A 26,199-nucleotide genomic window follows, 5' to 3' on the forward strand; every position below is an offset into this window, starting at 1 on the left:
CATGCAGACATGAAGATCATGAAGAACATTTGCATGAAGAACATTTGCATGAAGAACAATGGGTAAAGGGTGGCTTTGACTTATATACTATGTCAAACTCATCTCTTTAACCCTAGGTGCCGCGACGGCTAGCAAAAGTCCCTTTGAAGCTTTTGAAGCTCAGTTTGGACTTCCAGTGTCCAGTGTGAAAGGTAACACTTTTCTTATTAGTTCCTTTTGTCCGTTGGGCCAAGCATAAGCAATTAGCAACTTAGCCTTTGATGACCAGGTGATGTCAATTCTAGCCTTTCCTGCTCATCACAACAGGGTTCCTCAGAACTCAACCAAAATTTCATATTTACTGCAAATCACCTCATAACTTGAGTTCAGTAATACATACAGGCAGGTGAGATATATTAATACATTCCGTCACACCTGACGCTCGCAGAGAGACCAAACATTACAGGGTAATATGAAAATTAATAGAGATATTAATATCTGGCATTTCTTAGCGGTTAAATACACAGTGTTTAGACTCAAAAAGATATGCTAAATCCCACGGATACAAATATGTAATTCTTATCATTTTCAGCCACGGACATCTCATAATATTCTTATATTTAATAAGGACACCCATTCAGACATCCTGCTTGGGGTAGCCCCACCCTGGCCCCATCAATAAAACCTTTTGCTGCTTCCTGGGTCTCGCATAATAATACCCCTTTGAAGCAGGGCTAAATTCTAGCATCCAGCTGGCCCATTCACACCTCCCTTTTGATAGGCACTTTTGCACTTCCAGAGAGGAAGCTTGCATTACAAAGGGCAGGCAGAGGCAACATTTGGTTCTGGTATGCATTTCAAAACTGCAAAAAGGCACTTTATCAAAAATATATGTCCCTCTTATGACAAAGTTATATTTTTAATAGGTGTGTACTTGGGGGGTTCCCCGGAGGCTGCACCCCCAGATTCAGGGAGCTGGCGCACTCCGTTCCCAAATTACCAGTTTTCAGGGAACCGTTTATTCAGCACTGCATATAATATTAACCCCTTAAGTCCCAGTGGGTGTGTTATGCAGACACTGATTAAACCAGAAACAATAAAACATGGGGGAACAGGGGAATAAGCATTTTCATGTTATAACAAGGGTTAAATCACATTTCTGGGCCTCAGCCCAGTTAACCCCTTATCTCCCTGGCGAGGTTAGAGGGTGGCCAAATGGGGGGGGGGTAACCCCGTTAATCCCGGGCCAAACCCTCACGATCGTCACAGTGGGGAGGGGCGAGCTTAAACCTTGTGGGGGGGAGAAACGAGCTGCACAGGTTTACAAGAATTTTAACCCGGGGAGTGTTTGGACCTGCGAATAGGGTCTGCCTTGATGTGGCTCGAAGGCTTACAATGCTTTGGCTAAAGGGTTAAACTAAATGACCCTTTCCAAGAGATTATATAGGTATTGCACTGTATTTTTGTCACATTGGAAGTAGCTTTGGGCATCTTTGTTTGTTTTTGTTACTTTACTATGCATATGTATCAATTGTTTTACATATAAGGTTGTTTGGTGCTTTATTACATTCACCTTTGTATACTCCTGTATACAAGTGCGAGACATTTCAAGTAGAGGATTATTTTAGGTGTGCACCTACCCAAATTGATTTTTTCTCCCCTCTCCCTTTATCGAACCTTGGAAAGGACCAAATTCCATCTCACGTTGTGCAATGTCACCTGTCCTCCTTTTTCTATTCACTGAATCCTGGAACTTAATTTACGTATTGAGGCCGGAACAGGACGTCTGAACTAAAATACACTGCGCGTGTTTATTGAGCTCCCGCTAAACAGCATGATTGGTCAACAGGTCACTCTGGGGCATGTGTATTTTTTGGAGTGGGTGGTGCATACCTTGGCAGTGTTACCTGTGTTGATCATCCTTACTGTTGGGACAGCAAAGTTATAATACTGATTAACTGGATGCCAAATACTCTTACACAAAGACAGAAGCCCACAGGTCCATCAACATGAATCTGTGGGCTTCAGTCTTTGTGTAAGAGTACATAGCATCCAGTTAATCAGTATGATAACTTTGCTGTCCCAACAGTAAGGATGATCAACACAGGTAACACTGCCAAGGTATGCAATACCCACTCCAAAAAATACACATGCCCCAGAGGGATCTGTTGACCAATCATGTTGTTTAGTGAGAGCTGAACAAACAAGCGCAGTGTATTTTAGTTCAGATGTCTGAAGAGGTTATATCTATTTTCCTTGTGAAACAAGGGACTGCATTACCTGCAGTACATCTGTGTTTGTATTGGTAAGTGTTTGTGTCTCCGGTTGCAGGACTCTGTGTGTACAGTATGTTTGTATCTGAATTCCTGTGTTACATGTGTTTGTGTGATGTGAGTCAAGATGTTCTGGGTGAGCACAGCAGGTACAAATGGTCACTCGTCTTTCATCTGAGGTCACACTTTTAAAGTGACCTCCCCTCCTCCATTCTTCTGTCGACTCCCAACTCCAGCCAGAGACCTCCATGCCCACAAACACAAGTGCACTCCTGCCAGCACAACCAGTGTATGCTGCTGTGGGAACTGTCCTTATTACACTGTCCGCCCAGTCAGGGGCTCCGGCAGTGTCCTGGATCCCTGTGTCAGACGTGCAAAGTGCATGGAAGAGAAACATTCCTTTCTGTTGCCATTTTTAAATAAAGGAAGTTTAAAGAGGCAGTTTGCACGGCAATTTGTTTACATTTATTGAAACTAATTACCTAAGCTGCCGATCGATTCGTTCTCCCGTAATCGATCAGCACAGATCCTGCTTCACAGGGTTCACTAAATGGCTGCCTTACAGTTTCAATCAATCCTTCAGTCAGTGTAACTCAGCAGCTACAATGTATTTTTAAATGCTTAGAGTATGTATGTATGTATGTATGCATGTATATCTTTATGTATATAGCTACATCCATGTACAAAGTGCTTCACAGAAGTAACACGTGACATAATAATATAACACATAATGGGAATAAGCGCTTCAGACATGAAAGTAACATTAGGAAAGAAGAGTCCCTGCCCCGAAGAGCTTACATTATCTATTGTTACCGTTTGCAGTTCAAACTGCTGGAAACATTGGCAACAAATGATCACCAGCAGGAAAGTGTTGCAAAAACCTTGCACTGCTGGGGAGGTGGCTAAAACCTGCAATAGAAAATCAAAGGATGATCAGTCTATTAAAACTAATGAAAAATGGCATTAATAGATGAATACAAAATTAAAAAAAAGTAGTATTATCTAATTCTATAGAACTCATTTATTAAAAAAAAGAAAACCCACGTAGGATATTGCATGGATTTCTCCTTTAAAGGACTAAGCATGTTGTTCTGAGCTAAAGAAAATAGTACAACAGAATAATTCCCAGTGCTTTTTACAACCCCGGGCATTGAGTGACCTGTGTATTTAGATGCTTCACTTCACCCAGCTTTAATTATCACCGATCCTGCTTCTCTGAGACTAGCGGCTATTCAGGATACAATACATCCAGTGTTTTCTGATAAGTGTTGGTACTAAGTACCACTACTTTTTACATACAGACCAAGTGATCTGTAGCGCATGTTCCACATGCTGCGCGTCTCTTTCCCCTCGCCCTGGAAGATTTCAGTCCCATTTAAATAAAAGCAGCTGAAGTCTTCCTAATCAAGGGTACGACGTCTACATTGCATATTAAATCGGGACTTGTATATCGAGGCAAAAACAGTCTTTTTACTGTAAAAATGGGTCCTTTCCATCCGGTCCCTTTTTCGGATCAGCGTGCCAGATTACCTGGCTTCCATTCTTTATTGTGCTGCCAGGTAATTTGTAGCGTGTCAAGAGGACGGAAGGAATTCTGAGACATGCAACATTTTTCATTTCTTTTAACCCGTTTGTTTCCCTTTTGCTGGTATTAAAAAGCTCTCCTCCCTTAGAGTGTAAGCTCTTGGGGGACAGTGTCTCCTTCAGCCCTATGTTGTAATTTACATGTTGTACTTATTCCTATTGTTTGTATTGTATTTACCCCCTATTGTAATGCCTGAAAGTGCGTATATATATATATATATATATATATATATATATATATATATATATATATATATATATATATATATATATATAGTTGGGGCTTTTATAAATAAAATTATACATACATACGAGTCTGAGGGAAGGGGGGGGGGGGAACCTACCTGACCCCATATTTACATTTCATATTCCAAAAGCAGGCTCACTTTTTGTTATAAAATAAACCTTTGGGAAAGGAAGTCTAACAAGCCCCCTGCAGATGGAGACGTTGGGGAAAAGAAGTTGACACTCCAAAAATACTGTACATGCTGCTTTAGAAAGAATGTAAGACGTATTTGAACACAAAGACATTTCTTGCATAAAAGGAAAGAAACAGCAATGTTTTTCACTGACCAAAAAACAAACTGTAACAGGACAGGAAAGAAAAGTAACCATAGAAATCATGAAAGGTCTTGTTATAATGTTACATGGACAGAAAACACATGTTTTGTGAGAATCTCTCTCTTTGCTCTTGTGAAAGAGCTTAGCAGAGTAATAACCACTGCCTGTGCTTATTAATCAGTAGGCATGTCTTTAGAGGTACAATATGCGTCTCTGCAGTAGCAAGGGTGTGAAAACTTATTTTAGAATGGATAGGATGTTGTAGTCCAAGAGTGGCCAACTTCAGTCGTCACGGGCCACCAACCGGTCAGGTTTTCAGGATATCCCTGCTTCAGCACAGGTCGCTCAATCAGTGGCTCAGCCTTTGACTGAGCCACTGATTGAGCCACCTGTGCTGAAGCAGGGATATCCTGAAAACTTGACCTGTTGGTCGCCCTTGAGAACTGGAGTTGGCCACTCATGTGCTAGTCATTAAAAAAAGTGCCATTTGGCTGCACTGCAGCGGTCCCTGTGACATTCAGAGAACATCTTGGTACTTTTGCTTGTTTTCGAGCGGAGATGGGGGTTCACCAAGGCGAATGCAATCAGAAACAGACTCTTCTTTTCCAATCGTGTCATCAAGGGGCACATCGCAGCCACGTGATCGCTACCCAAGCCACGGTGATTACAGAAGCCAGGCGGCACGTGGGTCTGCCACAAAAGTTAAAACAGAAGTTAATAATGTATTTTATTTTTGGGCTAGCTGTCTAGGAAGGGTGCACCTCCCCAATTTCATGGCACCCTCCCTAAATAATAACGAGTAACAAACTGGCAACACCAAGCTAGTGAATAGGGGAAATGTCAAGATGCTTCTATGCATTCTCCTAACTGATTGGCTGTTGGAGCTGGGAGCAAGGCGTTTGTTGATCTACTAAAGCACAGTTGCAGTGGTAAGATGCTTGTGGTTCTGATGAAGAGATGTACCCAGGGTCTTGTTCTGACACAGAAAATCATCTAGGGAATTCCAGGGGAGAACATGTTAAGCAATAAAGGCAGAATGCAAGTTTAATGATATTCTTTACCGATGGGGCGTTTTTCCTCTGTTACTTCACATACTGTATGCTGCTGAATCAAAGCAACACACAGTCTTTAAAATACACAGAGGTGCACATTTTCAGAAGTCTTCCTCTCTCCTTTTAATGCAACACATACTGTAGGGCCCCATTCAATAAGACCCAAAGAGTGAGATTGGCTGAAAACTGCCCTTGACTTGACCTTATTGGATCGGACCTTATTAAATAAGGCCTATAGAGGGATAGGAATTAAGCTGTTGTAGCAAAGGGGTTAAAGCTCATCTCTTTCTTTCTCTCTCTCTGTCAGTGCGGGAGAGAGATCTGTGCGCAGAGCGTCTGAGCCGTGAGATCAGCAGCCCACGGGTTTAAATGGAAAGACACAGATGGGTACAATCACACGCAGCCATCCGCACATTTAGAACAGGCCCATGACCTGGAAATTCTGCCTCCGGGGGGCGCTGACGCGGCCTTCCCTACTCCGTATGACTTACCCATCCCAATCACAGTGTCACCTTCCTTCTCTGTGCCCCCGCTGCTCTCCCACAACACATAACAGCACACAGCTGTTCCAAGCCACCTTAACTCAGAGCTTCTCAGCTCCAGTCCTCAAGACCCCCCAACAGGTCAGGTTTGAAGGATATCCCTGCTTCAGCACAGGTGGCTCAGTCTCTGACTGAGCCGCTGTTTGAGCCACCCGCGCTGAAGAAGGGATATCCTGAAAACCTGACCTGTTGGGGGGTCTTGAGCACTAAAGTTGAGCACCTCTGCCTTAACCCATTCACATGACTGCAGGGACCCTCTTACACTACACAGTCCCCCCCCCCCCCCCCACCGCTGCCCATTTAAACAATATTAATTACGACAAATGTAGTAGTTTTCCTCTTCTAAAATTGTTGCAGACATTTAAATAAAAGTGGAATTTATTTCCGCACAATGGAATATTGTCTTAATTGTCGTTTTTCTGCGAAGTAACAGATTTGTATTTATTTTTTAGGTTGGAAATCCTTTTCCGTATATGTTTTACCCTTTGCATAAAAGAAAAAGTTCCTACAGCAGATTCGGGACATTCCTAAATGTTTTCACAATGAAATAATGTTATTTAGGCGAAATAATTTTACATGTAAATATTTCCACCGACACTAGAGATGCACAGCTTTACCAGTGCACCAGTGTTCCTGCCAGAAGGAAAAGGCGCTGAAGCTTGTTCCGTGTTTAATGTAATCTTTCTGGGCAGTTTCTATGGTTTTCCAAAAACAACCAAACTTTGCAAAACCACTGTAAAAAGGTTTGACAGACTGCACTGATTTTCACAACTTTCTGTGCAAATTGCAAACACTAATTAAGAGAATGGACTATGCCCTTATGTTTTTCTTTTTTTAGGGAATTTTGATATTTTCACGACTTGTGTGGGTCGAGAATGGGAAAAATCTGTCAGTTTTGCAAATGTTTACCAACGATTCTCTTATTTCCAGCAGAGACCAAAAGCTGTGCTTCCCTTTAGCTTATTTTGAATTTGACATAGGATAATTCAAATATTGAATCTCCAGTACTAACCCCTGCTTACACCCTACCCACAACATACCTTACTTTGGCTAAGTAATCTTTGCCCAGAGTTAATTAGCACATTCTCTTCATTTGTGTATTGCACTTATTACTGTAGCTCTGTTTGCCCTTACAGTACATACAGTGGTGGGTCTTAGTGTGCACATGGCCCAGGATAGTTCTCTGTGCTTCTCCATGCTGCTCACACAGCTCCAGCCCATTATCAAATTGTATTCCAACCTGGGGTTTCTTCAGAGATGTCATGAGGAGCAAAATGTCACTGGGGTTGTGCTCGGTGGACTGGATGGTTCTCGCACGATAGCCTGTAGCAAGGTTGGCCAGGCTCATATGTCTTGGTGACTCACCAGGACGGAGCTAGGGAAACCACATCTGTCCCTCTGCCCCCAGCCACTTCCCTCTTTGCTAGAGGAAAATATGCTCTAAATGGGCATTTTGAGTGAGCAATAATACCTTCTTACATAATGCCCCGGACTTCCCAGAGCTCAGTGCAGTTTTCAGGGTAGAATAGGGTAAAGTAATCCTACAATGTCATAAAGCAGAGTGATTTTTGTTTGTGACTGTTTCTCTAAGTTATATTTATAAGAAATGTATTAAATACCTACACACTGCATGCAACAACAAAAAAATACATGCTGGGTAGGTCATACTTCTGTAGGGTAACCTATATTTAAAGGGGTAAGCAATTAGGGCTGCGAAGGAGCATCCTGACCCCAGAGCGTTTCTTTAATGTTTGGTCGATGTTTCAAAGTGTTTGCATCAAATTTGTTCTGCTTGTGCTTAGTTATTAGGCAGCAGGAGGCAGCTACAAGTACTGTGCATCATATCGCAGAGCTACTGGGAGCACAAACCCATTTTGGGACATTGATTTGATGGAAGATGTGTTCTTTCCTAATTTTGCTTACGGGTAATGTGAATATCCGAGTATCACTAATGTAGAGAGAGGCAACACAGGGTGTATTGGGTTGCACAGGTGGACAGACACGTGGCCTGCCCACGCGCCTCTGCGTGGTTCTTGACTATTTTGTCAGGATCCCATATGTTCTCGTAGGTCATGGCTCCCTCCCCCTCCTCCTCTGCGCTCTTTGGACGGCTCGTTTGTGCTTCACTTGTCTTCTGGACGTGCTCTCCCGTGAGGGCACTTTGTAGTTACGCACGCGGTAACAGCTGGGTCCCTCCAAGCCAAATCCTCCAAATGTAGGGAGAGAGACGGGGGGGGGGGGGGGGGGGGGTGTTAAGGGGGGGGGATGAAGTCCATAACTGAAATAGAACAGGGTGGTCAAGTGACTTAGGGGATAACTGCACAGTATTTGTGTATGTGACTGCCTGTTCAGTTCTGATAAGATATAAGTAATTTAGTGACCTGTGTGAAGGAATTAGGAGAAGGTGGTGTGTTGCGACTGAAGGAGTCTTTAAGGCAGCAGGCTCCTGTAAAGCACTGAATGGTGCATTATCGATTTATACTGTTTGTAACCGCTTTTTATTTTACCTCAGATTATATGGCTTATCACCGAGGTGGGAGCCTGAGTCCTTAATTCTTATAGTGTGTGGTACATGTTGTGTGAGACGGTAGTAACGAGGCACAACACAGTGGTAATCAATTATAACAAGCTTTATATACTCATATAGCTATAATTTGTGGTGTTACATATCTCATATGAATCAGTGCGGTAACTCTTAATCTCAGAATCACTCCATACACATAAATACTTAAACAAACTATACCAACAGTGCGAACGCTGTGCAAACAAATAATAACTTTTATCTCTGTTTGGCCTCTCAGTCCTGGGGTGGTACTGGCCTGTAGATCCTGGTGTGCTAGCACAATCGTTGGCGGTCATAAACTGTGAGTGTGTTGCAGGCCTGGTGCTTCACAAAGATCAAACTGTGATGGCAATATAACTGCAATTTATATCCTTTGTAGGTTAGCTCACCCACTCCAGCCTGGTGTAATTCCTGCACAGCTGAGCTCCCTAATCTCTCTCTCTGTAGTAGCCTCTGTCTGCCAGCTACCCGCTGCACTGTGAGGTCCTGGTCTCTGCTGGGCCCTGCTGCATGCACTGGTCCAGTGGTGCAACTCTCTCTCTCTCTGCAGTTCCCTCTCTCTTAGCAGTCCTGCATAGACTCTCTGTGCAGGATGGGCCTGCACACCCTCACTCCCTCAGCTCCCTTTCCAACTGTCATTTCACTGGCTAAGCACAGTCACATGGTCCAGTGGCACGAAATTCTTAAAGGGGCCATGTCCTGTGCTGATAGAAGACACAGGGGGCTACATATACATAGGCACTGACCGCAGATAAGGACCATTTGGTCCGTTCTTCTCATTTTCCTTACTTACTGTAAATAGTTAGACCTTACTTGATCTGTGGCATTTACTCTCTCAAGTTGTCAAAACACATTCAACTCTAAACTTTATTTGCACTGAGATTTACATTAAACCCACGTTCTTTTTCCCGAGCACTAATTACACATAAAACAGATGGGGGGCTATACCAACAATACACAAGCAAACACAATGTGGGGGGTTCTCTTCCCATTTCTGGCTTTGGTCCCAGTGGAAGTAGGAAGATGCAAAGCAAGCCCCGAGAAGTTGCACATCCTTACATTTGTTCCATTTACCTGCACATCTCTTAGTTGGTGTAGTAATTAGAGTAGTGATCAGTTTATCACATACAATACTTTTAGCCTTTGTTTTATATATGTTTTTGATTTTGTTGTTATTAAATCAAAGTTTTATTATAATTGTATTAAATTATTCTTATTGTAATATGTTATTAGACATTGGAAAGTGTCCCCCAGAGATATTCTCAGAACCTGATATTGTTCTACCACGCTTGATTTTCCTATGGAATTGGTGAGTGTCCCAACTAAACGTGAATCCCTTCACTTTTCCACACGCAGTTACACTATGTTATGATTTAGGTTTCTACCGTTATGATCCTGGAAGTTACTTTGCGCCTCAGAACCTCCAACGAAAATCTTGTACTAACGGAAAAAGGAACCGTATTCTGAGAACAGCCCACCACCCGCAATCTACTAGCATCACACCTTATTACACTAATAGGCCACATTACATGATCACAAGGGGGGAAATCTGCAATCATTTCTTACTTGTTTCTTTGATTTGATAATGGCTCAACCGTGTGACAGATAGGAAGGGGAGACAGAATAGATACTGCACTCTCTATGCTGTAACTTCTACAACTGGCTCGCTAAAGAACTACAGATGATCCTCGTTGACCTATGGATAGTCTGTGATAGGTACGGTAATATCTGACTTTAAAACACTGCAGATGACGCTTTTCTATTTCAGTGGCTACAGGCTGCGCAGTTAGGGTTTCCAGGTGTCCGGGTTTGAACTAGACAGCCCGGTATTTTGCCCCTGTGTCCGGTATTAAATGAAAGGTAATACCGGCCACATGTATGTTCGGGTATTACCTCTCTCCGAACGCTGGGTGGCTGCGGGGGGGAAAGGGGGCGATGGCTGGGGGGGCAGTGGCTTGGGGGGCACCGGCGGCAGGTCACAGCACATGCTGGCGGTCCCGGCTCTCCCCTGCTGCAGGCTTCTCCCTCACTGTTTGTCCGACGAGATGTCTGCTGCTGACGCGCGGTAACCTTCCGGTGCGCCAGCGCACGTGACGTCAGCATTAGACCCCTCGGCGTGGGACACACAGTGAGGGAGATGCCTGCAGCAGGGGAGAGCCGGGACCGACAGCAAGTGCTGTGACCTGCCGCCGGTGCCCCGCAGCCACCTGGCCTGAGACCATCCCCAAGGTAAGTCTGATTTTTATATGTATTTGGGGGGGGTTGGGGTATATTTTTATATGTAGTGGGGAGGTTGGGGTATCTTTTTATATGTACAGTAGTGGGGGGGTTGGGGTTTATTTTTTATATGTAGTGGGGAGGTTGGGGTATATTTTTATATGTATTGGGGGGGGTTGGGGTATATTTTTATATGTAGTGGGGAGGTTGGGGTATATTTTTATATGTAGTGGGGAGGTTGGGGTATATTTTTATATGTAGTGGGGAGGTTGGGGTATATTTTTATATGTAGTGGGGGGGTTGGGGTTTATTTTTTATATGTAGTGGGGAGGTTGGGGTATATTTTTATATGTATTGGGGGGGGTTGGGGTATATTTTTATATGTAGTGTGGAGGTTGGGGTATATTTTTTATATGTAGTGGGGGGGTTGGGGTATATTTTTATATGTAGTGGGGGTGTATTTTTTAATATATGTATTGGGGGGTGGGGGTACATTTTATATGTATTGGGGCAGGTGTGGGTATTTTGTATATGTATTGGGGGGTATTGTATATGTACTATATTGGGGGTATTTTTATATCTATTAGGGGGGTGGGGTATTTTTTATATGTATTGGGGGGGATATATTTTTTATATGTATTGGGGGGGTTCTCGCATATTCTAGCATTGTGTCCAGTATTTTTGGACAAGCCACCTGGCAACCCTATGCGCAGTTAATGTGTTGCTTTGTACGGGCCCTATTTATCCAGAGAGAGTGAGTGTGCAATGTGTGAGAGGCGCTTGCCTTGTTGAGGCTCTATTCTGTCCCTGTTCTAAGTATATACACCACCCCCTGCTGTGAGTGTGTCACAGCCAGTTAGCCTGGAACAAAGTTGGTCCTGAACCATCGGAATTCAGACCATTTAGAACTGATGAGCCTGGGGCAGAGCTGTTTGTGAAGGTCAGAACAAGAATAGAAGGCGGTACAGCGAAAAAAATTTAACCTTTTTTTGTTAAGGAACCCTATAATTATATTGTGAAATTCTGCGGAACCCCAACCCTCTAATAGCGCGTCTGAGATCAGATGCATTGTAAGGATCCCCAACCCTCTCTAATAGCACGTCTGAGATCAGATGCATTGTAAGGAACCCCAACCCTCTCTAATAGCGTGTCTGAGATCTGATGCATTGTAAGGAACCCCAACCCTCTCTAACAGCGTGTCTGAGATCAGATGCATTGTAAGGAACCCCAACCCTCTCTAATAGCGCGTCTGAGATCAGATGCATTGTAAGGAACCCCAACCCTCTCTAACAGCGTGTCTGAGATCAGATGCATTGTAAGGAACCCCAACCCTCTCTAATAGTGTGTCTGAGATCTGATGCATTGTAAGGAACCCCAACCCTCTCTAACAGCGTGTCTGAGATCAGATGCATTGTAAGGAACCCCAACCCTCTCTAATAGCGCGTCTGAGATCAGATGCATTGTAAGGAACCCCAACCCTCTCTAACAGCGTGTCTGAGATCAGATGCATTGTAAGGATCCCCAACCCTCTCTAATAGTGTCTGAGATCTGATGCATTGTAAATTCTTCTGTGTTTAACTCATGGAATATTTTGTAAAGCAGATCTGCTTGACCTGAGGAAGACAGGAGAACTCTCGAAAACTTGTCTTATATTATCAATTGCTAGTCCAAATAAAAAATGTATCACTTAATTCTGACGTACACATGTATTCTGCACTATCGCAACTGGACTAACACGGCTATTTCTACTTAATTCTGTATTTGGTACAATTTTAAAATGACCTGAAAATTGCAGGGAACCTTTTAGGTATGCCCGAGGCAAGGCAAGGATCCTAGTTATCCCAGCTGAAAAACACTGCTCGAAATCAGTGGCTCCCAACCCTTTTTTCACTTGGTCACACCTCCGACTTAATGGATAAAGGCTGATCACCCTTCTCCTGGAAACGATGTGAACCTGATTACTTTTTCACTCCACATTTGTACAGGGCTTAAAAATGAGAAGAGATAGTGAGTGAAAAACAACTTTTATTTTCAACTGGACATAAACCATTGTGTTACGTCCAAAACATTTGAACATTTGCAACAGAAAAAAAAAAATAATTCTAAAATCTAAACGTTAACACAAAAATTATTGATCAATTTGAATTAAACTAATGTGATCTCTGCTGCTGAATGAACTTTCTTCTCCAGAACATGAAATTTGGGTTGAGCAGTTCTTTCTGTAGCCATCTCACTCGTGCTTGGAGATTGCTAGGAGTTAGTTTTAAACGCTTTTATTTTTGATGTTTTCTAAGTCAGAGAAGGCTCGCTCTGAAAGGCATGTGCTATGAAAGCTCACAAGAACTCTGATCGCCAATAAGGGCCAGCTACGGTAATACTCTTGTTCATAAACTGTGGGCCAAAAGTCTGAATGTGAGTTCATTTGGAATAATGAATTTAAGTTTGAATCAATGAAGGTCGAGGTGTACAGTAAATGCAGAAGACTTGACATGCACTAGCCTAGAGTTTGCCGTTTATATTTCTCGATCTTTTTTACTCGGCTCTAAAGTTGCTCCAAAATTTGTGTAATATGTACTTAATATTTTAATTATATGAGGTCATCAAGAAGCAGTTTGTTGGCAAAAAATAAACCCAACATATTTAGGTGACCCCTGCGCCACATGTAAGAAGACAGACATGGAAGACTCCCAAGTTGACGCGGACGCCCGGTGTTTGGTGCAAATTGCAACATTTTGATACATATCCCCCTTAAAGTGAATTTGATAAATACAAACCATATCTTGAAGATTGCCTTGCTTTGCCATAAACATGAGGCGAGATATTAACTTGTAACCTCAGCCAGTCGCTAGGTAGGCTCCTCATGTGTTTGGAGCTAGACTCGGTATAAGACATTTGGTCGTGGCCGTTTTGCCGCCACTCACCTCGATGCAGAGACATCTCTCCGCTGGTCCGTTTTGCCGCAAAGGTAAGTCCCTAACCTTAACCCTTACCCTAACAACCCCTGTTTTGGAGAAGGAGTGGGTCTGTGAGTAAAGACACTGAGTTAGGTCGCGCTTATAGTCCTTGCTACAGCTATGGCGGCATGACGTCATCCGTCGCGATTTTTGCTTATAGTGATAGAGACAAGAGATGGCGACCGGGGGGCGTGGCAGGGGCATGCCCGTGAGCGGTTCACCCTCATTGGCTGAACCGCTCGTGACCGTTGACGTAACACTGCGTTCGCTGAAAAATCAATTTTCATTGAGTTCAAGTGATCGCGACCAAGCCGTCGCATCGCTCCTACTATAAGCGCACGCGATGGATTCAATACATTTGTTTTGACGCAACGCTGCATCGCCGGGACTATAAGCGCGGCCTTAGGCTTCGTCCCCATTCGCCGCAGCTGCACACGCTATGTTGTGCGCCCCGCACACAAGGTACAACACCCTATGGGGCAGGCCACAGTCGGCGTGTGTGTGGGCGCACAAGACGCGATGCGCCTTGGCCAAAAGACAAGATTTATGTCTTTTGTCCCGGTGGCCGAGCATTGACCACGTCACGGCGGCGGTTCAGCCAATGAGGGCGAACCAGCCGCGTGACGTCGTGGCCACGCCTCCCCATCACGCCTCCCCATCACGAGTTGCCTGGAGTCCACCAGGTCGCCCTGATGCAGGTAACGAGCGCTGCCAGGCACCCAGTCACGCGTACGGCGCGCACACTGGGGCCTTAGCCTTAGAAGCAGGGGAGCCTGGTTCAATTCCCAGTGTCAGCTCTTTGTGACCTTGAGCAAGTCACTTTATCTCCCTGTGCCTCAGGCACCAAAATCATAGATTGTAAGCTCATCTGAGCAGGGACTACGCACTATACTGTAATTGTGAAGCGCTATGAGTCCCATTGGGAGAAAAGCACTATATAAAATAAAGTTGTTATTATATTTGCCACAGATACCCGTAGTCTGGTAGTTATTGTGAGTATTTGGTATTTAGCAAACATGCAATTATGAATGTATATTTGTGCTGCTTTCGCGTATACTATGCTTTGCGTATACTATGGGGGATAGTATAGGTGTACTGATATACAGTAGCCCCAACAATGTACGCAGCACTATACAGAACAGACATCAGAATACAGGGAAACTTAATAAAATAAGTAGATAAAACAAACACCGCACATTAGGGAAATGAATCCCTGTCCCAGAGAGCTTACAATCTGTTGATTACAACATGGATTGTGTTTTTACCTCTGCTTAGTGGCAGTGGATACTGGAATAGCAGTAATTCCTGCATGTTGAGCAGCTTTGTGCTGGGTGGAGCAGTTCAGGCCTGGGCTCCCTGCAGTGGTGGGTGTCCTTAGGTTGTCATGTCCTGGATGTGTTTAGCAGGTGGGCAGGAAAGGACTTCTGGGGAATGAGGAGGAGGGCTTCTCTGGTTTTTAAATAGTTCCCAGTACACCGTGTCCAAGCTCTATATTTGCTCCCTGCTGGAAAGTTGCAGGGGAGGAATATAAAGTGGCTCCCTCTTGTGCTCTAGGCCAAACACCAGGCCTGTATTTTCCGTGGCTGAGGAGGGGGTGCCAGTAATTGCCTTTTGCTGACTCCTTAAACCCCTTCACTGCTTTTATCTGTATTAGACTGCGGCCCCACTGGCGCTGACCACGCTGAGCGTGTGGTGCTTGCCGCTTTTACTTACATACATCTTTATGTGTAAGTCCCCACTCACGCGGTGCGTGCGCGGGCACGCATTCTCACTCAAGCTTGGCGCTTGAGTAAACCAAAAAATTTAACTTTCAAGCGCGCTCAACTTGCCCGCAAACCCCCCCCCCCCCCCCCCCCCGCGCGCTTGCGAAATAGCCAGGACACCCGGCACTCATGCTTGGAGACCTGGTGACATCACCGCTCTCAAGCATGAGCACGGTCAGTGCCAGCGGGGCTGCAGCCTTAAGCTACTTGGGGGGGAGGGGGGGCACTTGGAAAAGGACCAGTCCTAGTTTTGCATGCTACTAAATCGATTTTAACCCTCTCAAACAGCAGCCATTTACCCTCCATAATACTGCAACTCTCAAGACATGTGATTTATTTAAGTGAGCTATAGAGCCCTGAACCTGGCCTTATCACCTACAGCTGACATATACAGTTCTGTGGCTGTCTGAGCCTGATAGGGAGGGCTCTTAGTTGCCTTCAAACACATTGTCATGGGGTGGGGTGGGCAGAGCCGATGAGATCAGCAGCATGTGGTTTTTTCCCAGGCTTCCGGCTCCTGCAGTCCTCTCCTTTTCCAGTTGGTGGTGCTGTGGACAGCGGTGTACGAAGACTTGCAATGGGGCACCTTAGAGTTATAGCAAAGGAAAGTGGAATCGATCTGAAACCGGTTTTTATTTTCCACAGGTTCCATGTCATTCTAATCTTGCGGCAGGGGTTTCCAACTCCAGTCCTCAAGAACCCTCCCCCTGTCCCCCCCCCCGAACACGCCAGGTTTTCAGGATATCCCTGCTTCAGCACAGGTGGCTCAATCAGTCCTTGCTTCAGCACAGGTAGCTCAGTCTCTGACAGGCACTGATTGAGCCACCTGTTCTGAAGCTGGGATATCCTGAAAACCTGACCTGTTTGGAGGGTCTTGAGGACTGGAGTTGAGAACCCCTGTGTAACATAAAACCCACAGTGTGTCCTTTTTATGGCGCCTGATGAAGGCAGCATCATTAGTTACACAACACAAGAAATATCAGTGTTGATGAACAATATGCCTGTATACACAGGTAAGTTACAAGTGGTCTTATCAAAAAAGATTTTAGGTAAAGATCTCCAAACCAGCTGGCTACTACAAAAAAAACTATATCTTTAAAAAGAGGCAATCCAAGCATTTTAATATTTACAAAATAATTTTTTGGTTTTTGTTTTAATATACACAACCTTTGATTACCTTTAGTGAAAACTAATTACGTAAGCTGCTGGTCGATTCGTTCTCCCGTGATCGATAAGCAAAAAGCCGGCTTCCCGGGGTTCACTAAATGGCTGCCTTGCAGTTTCAAATCAATCTTTCTGACTGTGTAACTCAGCAGCTACAATGTATTCTTATATTACTAAGGTAATATGATTTATTGTTACAGTTTAGAGCTCAAACGGCTGGAAGTATTGGCAATAAATGATCACAAACAGGAAAGTGTTACAAAGATCTTGCACTGCTGTAGAGGTGGGCTAAAATCTGCTATAGAACTCAAAGGATGCTCAATACATTAAAGCGATTTAAAAATGGCATTAAGAGTAGAAATCTAAAATAAAAAAGGCACTAAGTATTATCTAATACTACAGAACTGACTTATTTTAAAAAAAAAACACTTGTACAATATTGCTTGGATTGCTCCTTTAAACACGATTTTAAAATACTTACACCGGTCTAATTAATTTAAAGTGGAAGGTATCGGTCACCGTCACGTCACTGCCTTTAGCTAACGAGAGGGACTGGCCCTTTTACGACAGTTTGGAACTGTACAGATAATAGTAATACAGTAATAGTAATAGTAATACAGCAGGGCCCCGGGTATATACGGCGGGTTCCGTTCCAGGGGCCCGCCGTATAGTGAAAATCGCCGGAAAGCAGATCCGGCGATTTTCAGTTCTCTGCATGTGCAAACCGGCATTTTCGCCGTTCTGCGCATGCGCGGCCTATGGTCTGCGCGCGCAAACTACTTGATCCAACATGGCGGCCCCCTTCTCGGTGCCGCCGTATCGGCGGATCGCCGAAAAGTGGAGCGCCGAGAAGCTGGGCCCTGCTATATCTCTATACACTGCGGCATGTTTGGTTTTAGTTGCTTGGGGGAAATTCCCCTCTAACACGGGTTGCTACTTTCCTAATAACACGGGAAGAAAGATCTCCTCGGGCCCTTTGTGAGTCTCAGGAAATTGCATTGAGTGCCCTCCTAGAGCAAGGAGGGATGGCATCCTTGCTTGTGTGCATGCGGTTTCCTTAGTGAGGGCCGGGGTGAGGGGCGGCTGTGTAATCGGGTGTGTAATAGATGCAGGGAGAGAGGGGAAGAGAAGCAGCTGGATTCTTCTAATGAGACTTCATTAAAGGACAAACAGAGCTGAGTTTGTACTTTGCCCCGTCCTAGGTTTGCGACTGATGCTTAACCCTTTCACCGACGGGGAGTTAATAAAGGATGGCTGAGAAGGGGCGTGTCCACCAAACTTCATAGAGGTTTATCTTTTACCGCATACACAAAAAAAAAGTTTCCCCTCACACGCTGCACCATTATCTGTTTGTGACTTTGTTCCCAAATGAAGAATGTTGTTGATCATGTTTGCCACGTTGGATTCGTGCGTGTTTATCAGGGAGGGTCACGCCAGACCGGGACGCTTGTATTTTATGCAGTGAAAAGAGAAATAAAGTGACGAGATGAAGGATTCAGCATATCTCATTATGATCTTACTATGATCTCTGGCAGGGGTGGCCAACTCAAGTCCTCAAGGGCCACCAATGTCTGGTTTTAAGGATATCCCTGCTGCAGCACAGGTGGCTCAATAAGTCCCCGCTTCAGCACAGGTGGCTCAATCAGTCCCTGCGTCAGCACAGGTGGCCCTCTTTGAGTGAGCCACTGATTGAGCCACCTGTGTTGATGCAGGGATATCCTGAAAACCTGACCTGTTGGTGGCCCTTGAGGGCTGCAGGTGGCCACCCTACCAATGGCCATGGGATATTTCAAGCAGAGGTCCCCACCCCACTTGACTTGTTAGGCTTTGGTCCCGCCACCAGCTGCGTGCCTCCATTATGGATGTCCCCGCTGGCTCCTTCCGGCGTGGCTGACTGCGTGCTGTGACGCGTCAGCCAGCCGGAGCTACAAGGAGCTTGTGGTTTCGGCGAGTGTCGCGTCACGTGACACGCAAGGGAACCAATCACGGATTGTATTCCAGCAGCCAATCTGATTCCCCCCTCTGCTCCGATTTCCCCACCCCCCGTTCCGATTTCCCCCTTCTGCTTCGATCCCCCTTCCGATTCCCCCCCTGCTCCGATCCCCCCCCCTTCCGATTTTGCCCTTCTGCTTCAATCCCCCTTCCGATCCCCCCGTGTGTATTTGCCTGTGTGTGTATGAGTGCCTGTGTGTGTGTGTGAGTGCCTGTGTGTGTGTGTGTGTGTGTGTGTGTGTATGAGTGCCTGTGTGTGTGTGTGTGAGTGCCTGTGTGTATGTGTGTGAGTGCCTGTGTGTGTGTGTGAGTGCCTGTGTGTGTGTGTGTGTGTGAGTGCCTGTGTGTGTGTGAGAGTGCCTGTGTGTGTCCTCCCCTCTGTGCGTGGCTTCAGAGTGCAGGTCTCCGGGAGTGAAAGAGGGACCGACGGGGGGGGGGGGGGTACGACAGCACGAGAGCCCTCCGTTCAAACCATGCCCCCTCGTTCAAACCACGCCCTCCCCCCCCCCCCCGCTCTGGCTCCCGCTCCCTACAGACTGCAGGTAGCGGTCAATTGCCTCTCAGCGCGCTGCCTGCATGCAGTGAGTGTGGGCGCGCTGACTGAGGGAGCGGGGCCTTAGCCTTACCTGCAAAATGCATCAGCCGGTCATACAGTAATTTCCAAAGGTGTAACCTGTCCCATATACATTTGGGAAATCACAGATTTGTTGTTTCTGATCTCCTATAATTTGGGTTTGACCCTATTTAATATGCCACAAAACTGTCATGTCCTTGTTAGGAATGATTTGACTGGGGCTTCAATCTTCCCCAGCAAGTATAAGATGGCTTTATGACATGCAAAGGTTCACCATAGATTAAAGCTTCCTAAACTTTACAGGTCTCTTCTTCTTTGTCCCGTCACAGAAGATTGAGATGCTCCAAAAAATATAACACATGACATATTCTTCTGTGCTTCAAATTCTATAAATCGTGAAATAAAAATCTCTTCCCACATGCTTCATTATTATGGCTTCTGTGAAAACAGATGTTTAGGAGGGAAGGAGGGTGAAGGGGGCGGGGGGGGGGGGGTTAAGTGGGGTGGGAGTGAAGGGGGGGGTTAAGTGGGGTGGGAGTGCAGGGTCTGGAACATATTGGCATGTGAGCCATAGAAGCTAGAACAGGAATGACCAACAAGTTACCAGTGTGAATTTACTGTCTGGCCAGGAAGGTGATGGACATTAGTTTCTGCTTTTTTCATTGTTGTTTTAATCTAGGATTGAAGTAAGGGGTCTCTGGAACTGAAACCCCATTCATTTCAGCTCTGGGGATCCCCTGCTTCCAGAGATACTTACCTCCGTAGGGGGTCTCAGTTATCTCTGTGGAGTTTAAATGTCCCGGTCACGCCGGCCAATAGGAAACCGGCATGGCTTCCTATTGGCCCGCGTAACGCCATGGAAGCAGGGGGTCCCCAGAGGTGAAATTAACACTGTTCATCTCCTTGGGACCCCCTGCTTCAATTCTAGAAAGATATCAATGTAAAGCAAATACAGCTCAACCCCCTTATAACGCTGTGCTTGGGGTCCAAAGAATCGCATCGCACTATTGTACAATAAAGTATTTAAGGTATCAATAATCGTGTTGTAAAGTATTCATAAATACGGAAATTGGGAACCACGCTTGCATCGCGTTATAAGCGGATTCGCGTTGTAACGGATCGCGTTATAACAGGGTTGAGCTGTATAGCTGTATGTCGTGCAAGGTGTTTTGCTGCTTTAAAGGATTCATCCTTCCTAATACAAAAGGGACTAAGGACAGTAGCATGTTTAAAGGAACAGTTCTCCTTGTTTTTTGGGGGTAGGGGGGTGTATGTATGTATGTCTTTGACTGAGCCTCTGATTGAAGCACCTGTGCTGAAGCTGGGATAACCTAAAAACCTGACCTGTTGGGGGGGCTTGAGAACGGGAGTTGAGCCCCCCTGCGTTAGTGTAGTTCGTGTATGCACCAAACAAAACGAAAAACTATTTTTTTACGCTGATGGCGCAGACTGGGAAATTTCAGGCAAATACACAGACACGCACAAGGGCAATTTCAAATGAGATTTCTGCGCGCCACTTTTGCGTAAAAAAGCCTATACAACACTTAGTACCTAGGTCACTGATGTCTCTTAGTGGTAAGACTTTTTCATATCCCCAGATCTATCGGTAAATAGAGTTTTTGTTTTGTCCATTGCAAAGTAATAATAATGGTCTCATTAGTCATGCAGAATGAATTGATTCAAACATAATTAGCTGATTGCAAGAATACAGCAGATTCGGTGAAAAATCAAAACATTAATTTTTCATCGGCTGCCAAGTAATATCGTTACTTTAAGGGTGATTGAAGCCACATATACGCATAAGTTGTTCAAAGTATAATTGGCCTGCCCCGTGAGACTGCCCCCCTAAAATGACACGAGCTTCCATAACCGTGAGGCTCCCAGCAGGGTGATCAGTGCCATCATGGGGGACCTCCGGGGTCAGAATATCAGACCTCGGGGCACATTGAAGTATAAACATCCACGTTTAATAACCTGGCATTGTAGGCTCGCAGCAAACCCGAGTGCTGCAAATACATAGGGGGAGACGGTGGGGGAGAGGTACGGCATAGGAGGTCCCAGTGTCTCAATGCCTCTTTGTACAAGGCTCCCGGGGAGACTGCATGGGTGCTCTTTGGAATTGTCAGCACCTCCCTCTGGGACAGTTATTCATGTTAGTCGGATAGGGACTGAGTGAGGGGGTTTCTCTTGCTTGCTGCCCTCCCTAACATGTAACTGTGGGGAAGAGGGTAGAGGGCAAGAAATGGCTGGCAGGATAGACAGACAGGATGAGAAATGGAGAAAAGACGAGGGTGACGTTTCTCTGTTTTAAAATCATTTCACGTGTAAAATGTTCATTTCCTTTGGGGGTTTTTCTCCCCCCCCCACCACCACCCCTCTCCCGGCTTTAAATATTTTGCTGTCTTCCAAGTTAGTTGAGATACCAACAAGGGGAAGGTCAGAAGTCCCCTTCTTTGTGAGGGCATGAGAGTGGGGATGTCCTGTAGCTTGTGTGCGTTTTACTGCAGTCAGGAATGAATAGAAAAGAAAGAGAAAAGGGGGTGGGGGTGGGGAAGGGGGGGGGGGGGGCGAGGGTGTATGAGGGAAAGAGAAAGTCCTGAATGAAAGTCTTTCCTCTCCTCACCCCCTCTGCATATTTTACGGATGTGCCAGAGACTTCTTAATAAGTTTAAGCGAGTTGAAAGCTTGACATCCCCTGAAAGGCTGGCAGATAAACGATGTGTGTGCGTCTTTAAAAACAAAAAACATACCCTTCCGTAGCATTGTATTGTCCTGCGGATTTATATCGGGGACCAGCAATTTTCTCCCCCCTTTCTTTTTCCACTTTCGTCCGCCCTCGAAATGCTATGTGGCTTGATATCATACGGCAAGTTTAGCGCTGATAAGCGCACCAGCAGGACCTGAGGGGATCACCCCTTCCTTCCCCCTGGGATTATCTGGTTAGGAGATATTGGCTCCCCAAGGGTCTGTAGTCCAGAAGAAAGGCGAGATGGGTCTTTGTGTGGTAGGTGATTCCTGCGTCTCTCTCTTCTTGTGCACTCTTTGTCCTTCAGGTTCTCAGAACATCTCCTTTCTTAGTCTTGTGTGAATGGGTAAAGATGTTGTTTGTCAAGCTGCGAATTAAAGCCGTCGCGCTCGTTAAATTAACGCCAAAAGTCTTCCGTTGGTCCTCATACATGTTTTTTCTTTTAGCGTATGAACCTGTTGAGCAGAACTTCGGAAGAGGGTCTACTAGGGGAGTCCTTAAGCCTCCCCAACAGGTCATGTTTTCAGGATATCACCAGCTTTCAGCACAGGAGGCTCAATCAGTCGCTGCTTCAGCACAGGTGGCTCAATCGGAGGCTCAGTTCTTGACTGAGCCACCTGTGCTGAAGCAAGGATATTCTGAAAACCGGCCCTGTTTGCGGGTGGCGGGGGGGGGGGGGGGCTTGAGGATTGAAGTTGAGCAACCGTGATATGGAGTATGTAAGAGTATGCTTCTGTGCAGTTCCTCTAAGTAAGGTTACTTATGCTACTTTGCGCATCAGTGCTAGTACTCCAGTTTAAAAGTGAATGCCACAGTATGTAGTAGACAATTGTAGGAGCCATATTGAGCTAGCAGAAATCCCGATCTTTATGTATGTTTGTAGTATGTGGACCAATATGAGATATGTTCTTGTACTGTAGATGCATTTTGTTTGTGTTCAAGATCTCTGAAGGTCTAACGTTGGAGGCCTCATAGACAAACTTAATTACTTATGATCCACCGAAAGGCACCCCTACCTGTATAAGATAATTCAATATATAAAGGGATACTCGGTGTTTTACCCTGAGATCCATTTAATAGCTTTATATGTAGAAGTCATGTTTGTCATTTTTGATTTGTAATGTGTAATCTCACCACCGTTTCCAGCCCTATTTATTGGTATCCCGCCCTATTACTCGTTGCTTTGGAGTCCTAGGATTCAACATCCCAATGACAAAAAGAAAAACGGTTACCTGCTATACTGCTGTGAGATATACTTTGCCATGATTTAATCAGGGTTTCATCAGCTTTCAATGCATCCAATAGCTCCAATATATTTTCTGAAGTAACCTCTGCTTTCCTGAAAAAGGGGGAAAGTTTGGGTAGAGTACAAGGTCGTTGAGCAAAGAACATGATTTCTGCATTGCATTATATTAAAGAAATCATTGTCACACTAGGCCAGTGCTTTCCAACCTGGGTTCCTAGGAACTCTTGGGTTCCCCGGTAATCCATAAAGGGTTCCCTGCAATCTTCTGGTCATTTGAAAATTGTACGAAATGCAGAAGAATTTACAATGGATCTGATGACCGAGCTGCTGTTAGATATGTGGGGGGTTCCTCAGAATTTCACTTGGGGTTCATTAACCAAAAGAGGTTGGAAACCCCTGCACTGGGCTGTCACTGTGGCAATAAAAGACTGTTCATATATAAATGGAATACACATTGGTACAGTATTGCTTCCTTTTAGCTCCACAACCTGTCAGTCAATCATTTTTAAAGGATTTTTGCATACTAATAGATGAATTAATCCGATTCCACATTAAACAGGCTATCCAAACATCTTAAAATATTTTTTTTCATTTTTGTTTTGTTTTAATATATGCAGCATTTAATTACCTTTATTGAAAACTAATTAGCTAAGCTGTTGATCGATTTGGTTTTCCCGTGATCGATCAGCAAGATTCTGGTTTCCCAGGGTTCAGTAAATGGCTGCCGTTCAGTTTCAAATCAATCCTTCAGTCAGTGTAACTCAGCAGCTACAATATATTCTTATATTACTATGGCAACATGATCTATTGTTACAGTTTACAGCTCAAACTACTGGGAACATTGGCAACAAAGTATCACAAACATGAAAGTGTTGCAAACATCTTGCACTGCTGTGGAGGTGGGCTAAAGTCTGCTATAGAAATCAAAGGATGCTCAGTGTATTAAAACTCGTTTAAAATGGCATTAAGAGTTGAATTTTAAAATAAAAAAAGGTAGTAAGTATTATCTAATACTACAGAATAGATTTATAAAAAAAAAAAAAGATAAACACATGTCGGATATTGCTTGGATAGCTCCTTTTACTAAAAAAAAATCCAGGTACTAAGTCAGTTGTTCGGATGCAAGATCATTTTGTTTTTATTTAATGCAAATTAAATATATTGACGGATTATCTTCCAACACTGATTTGGAGAAACTTTATTTTCTTCAGGGAGCATGTTGAACAAGTCATCATTTTTTTTTTTAGCTCCAACTACAGTAGATTGCCTCCAAAGAATTGTCCTTCCAATTGTAGGTCTTGTGTGAGTGATGGTATCGAAGTGCTTCTTCTTTAGGCTGATATGTATTAAAGCAGTTTGCAACTGTTGACTTTTTAGTGTCATGCATCAGGATCTTCGCTGGTGCATGATAACCACACTCTGGTGTAATAACCCCACACTCTAGTGCAGGGGGGCGCAATTTTTTTTCACTGTGCCCCCCTGCCGGCGGGCCCCTCTCTCCCGCGCCTCCCCTAACCCCCACTTACCTGTGCTCCGGCGTCATGACGTCACGTTGCCATAGCAACGTGACGTCACATGACCCCGCGGCGTCATTTTGACGCTGCGTTGCCATGGCGACGAAGGAAGCCGCCTGAGCCTAGGTAAGTAAAGGTTTACAGAGGCCCTGCAGCTCCCCGGCACTTAATTTAAGTGCCTTCGGGAAGCGCGCGGGGTCTCTGTAAACCCTGCGCCCCCCTGCCGGCAGTCTCGTGCCCCCCCCTGGGGGTCGCGCCCCCCAGTTTGCGCACTGCTGCTCTAGTGTATGATAACCACACTCTGGTGTATGATAACCACACTCTGGTGTAATAACCCCACTCTCTAGTGTATGATAACCACACTCTGGTGTATGATAACCACACTCTGGTGTATGATAACCACACTCTGGTGTATGATAACCACACACTCTGGTGTATGATAACCCCACTCTGGTGCATGATAACCACACTCTGGTGTATGATAACCATACTCTGGTGCATAATAGCCACACTCTGATGTATAATAACCACACCCTGGTGCATAATAACCACACTCTTGTTGCATAATAACCACAATCAAGTGCAGGGGTGTGCAAAGTTCTTGAGCTGCGCCTCCCTTCCCGGGATCCACAGCCTTTGTGCCCCCCCCCCCTCTTCCAATGGCAGGCGTCAAATGATCTCGCGGGTCATGTGACATCACGTGACCCCATTGCGTCATTTGATGCGCGTTGCCATGGTGACACGTGATGTCACATGATCCCGCTGCGTCATTTGATGCTGCATTGCCATGGCAACGCGTTGCCAAAGACCCGGCTGGCAGCAGGTAAGTGAGTTACAGAGGCCTCGCGCCTCCCCGGCATTTAATTTAAATGCCGTGTGGAAGAACGCAGGGCCTCTGTAACCGCCGCGCCCCCTCTAGAAATTCTCTCACGCCCACTGGGGGGCATGCCCCCCAGTTTGCGCACCACTGCATCTAGTGTATGATAACCACACTCTGGTGTATAATAACCACACTCTGGTGTATAATAACCAGACTCTGGTGTATAATAACCACACTCTGGTGTATAATAACCACACTCTGGTGTATAATAACCAGACTCTGGTGTATAATAACCACACTCTGGTGTATAATAACCACACTCTGGTGTATAATAACCACACTCTGGTGTATAATAACCACACTCTAGTGTGTAATAACCACACTCTGGTGTATAATAACCACACTCTGGTGTATAATAACCACACTCTGGTGTATAATAACCACACCCTGGTGCATATAACCACACTCCGATGCATATAACCACCCTAGCATCCTCCCAGGAGAGGCCCTTTCCAGAGATAATGAAGTATTTCTGGTTGGGAGTGTTGTTACTAAAGGTTTTATAATAAGTACATTATTCAACACATCCGGTACTTAGAATTAAAAAAAATGACATAACGAGCAGTGCAGATTGCTGCAGATAAACGTATTACTG

The 26,199-nt window shown here is 45.0% G+C and overlaps 1 protein-coding gene across 6 annotated transcripts in view; it reads left to right on the forward strand.

Annotated features, from left to right (window-relative positions):
• SLC6A9 (solute carrier family 6 member 9) overlaps positions 1-26,199 on the forward strand; it is a 120,237-nt gene that overhangs the window by 42,033 nt on the left and 52,005 nt on the right. The window contains exon 1 of one of the 6 annotated variants that reach the window (XM_075616212.1): positions 21,910-22,222. The exons of the other annotated variants lie outside the window; for them this stretch is intronic. Coding sequence (XP_075472327.1) covers positions 22,208-22,222 — 15 coding nt within the window. The 5' untranslated portion in view covers positions 21,910-22,207. Of the gene's footprint in view, positions 1-21,909; positions 22,223-26,199 lie in introns of those variants that run through there. 6 annotated transcript variants of the gene reach the window in all.

The sequence above is a fragment of the Ascaphus truei genome, chromosome 10, assembly GCF_040206685.1.
Source record: "Ascaphus truei isolate aAscTru1 chromosome 10, aAscTru1.hap1, whole genome shotgun sequence".
NCBI lineage: Eukaryota > Metazoa > Chordata > Amphibia > Anura > Ascaphidae > Ascaphus > Ascaphus truei.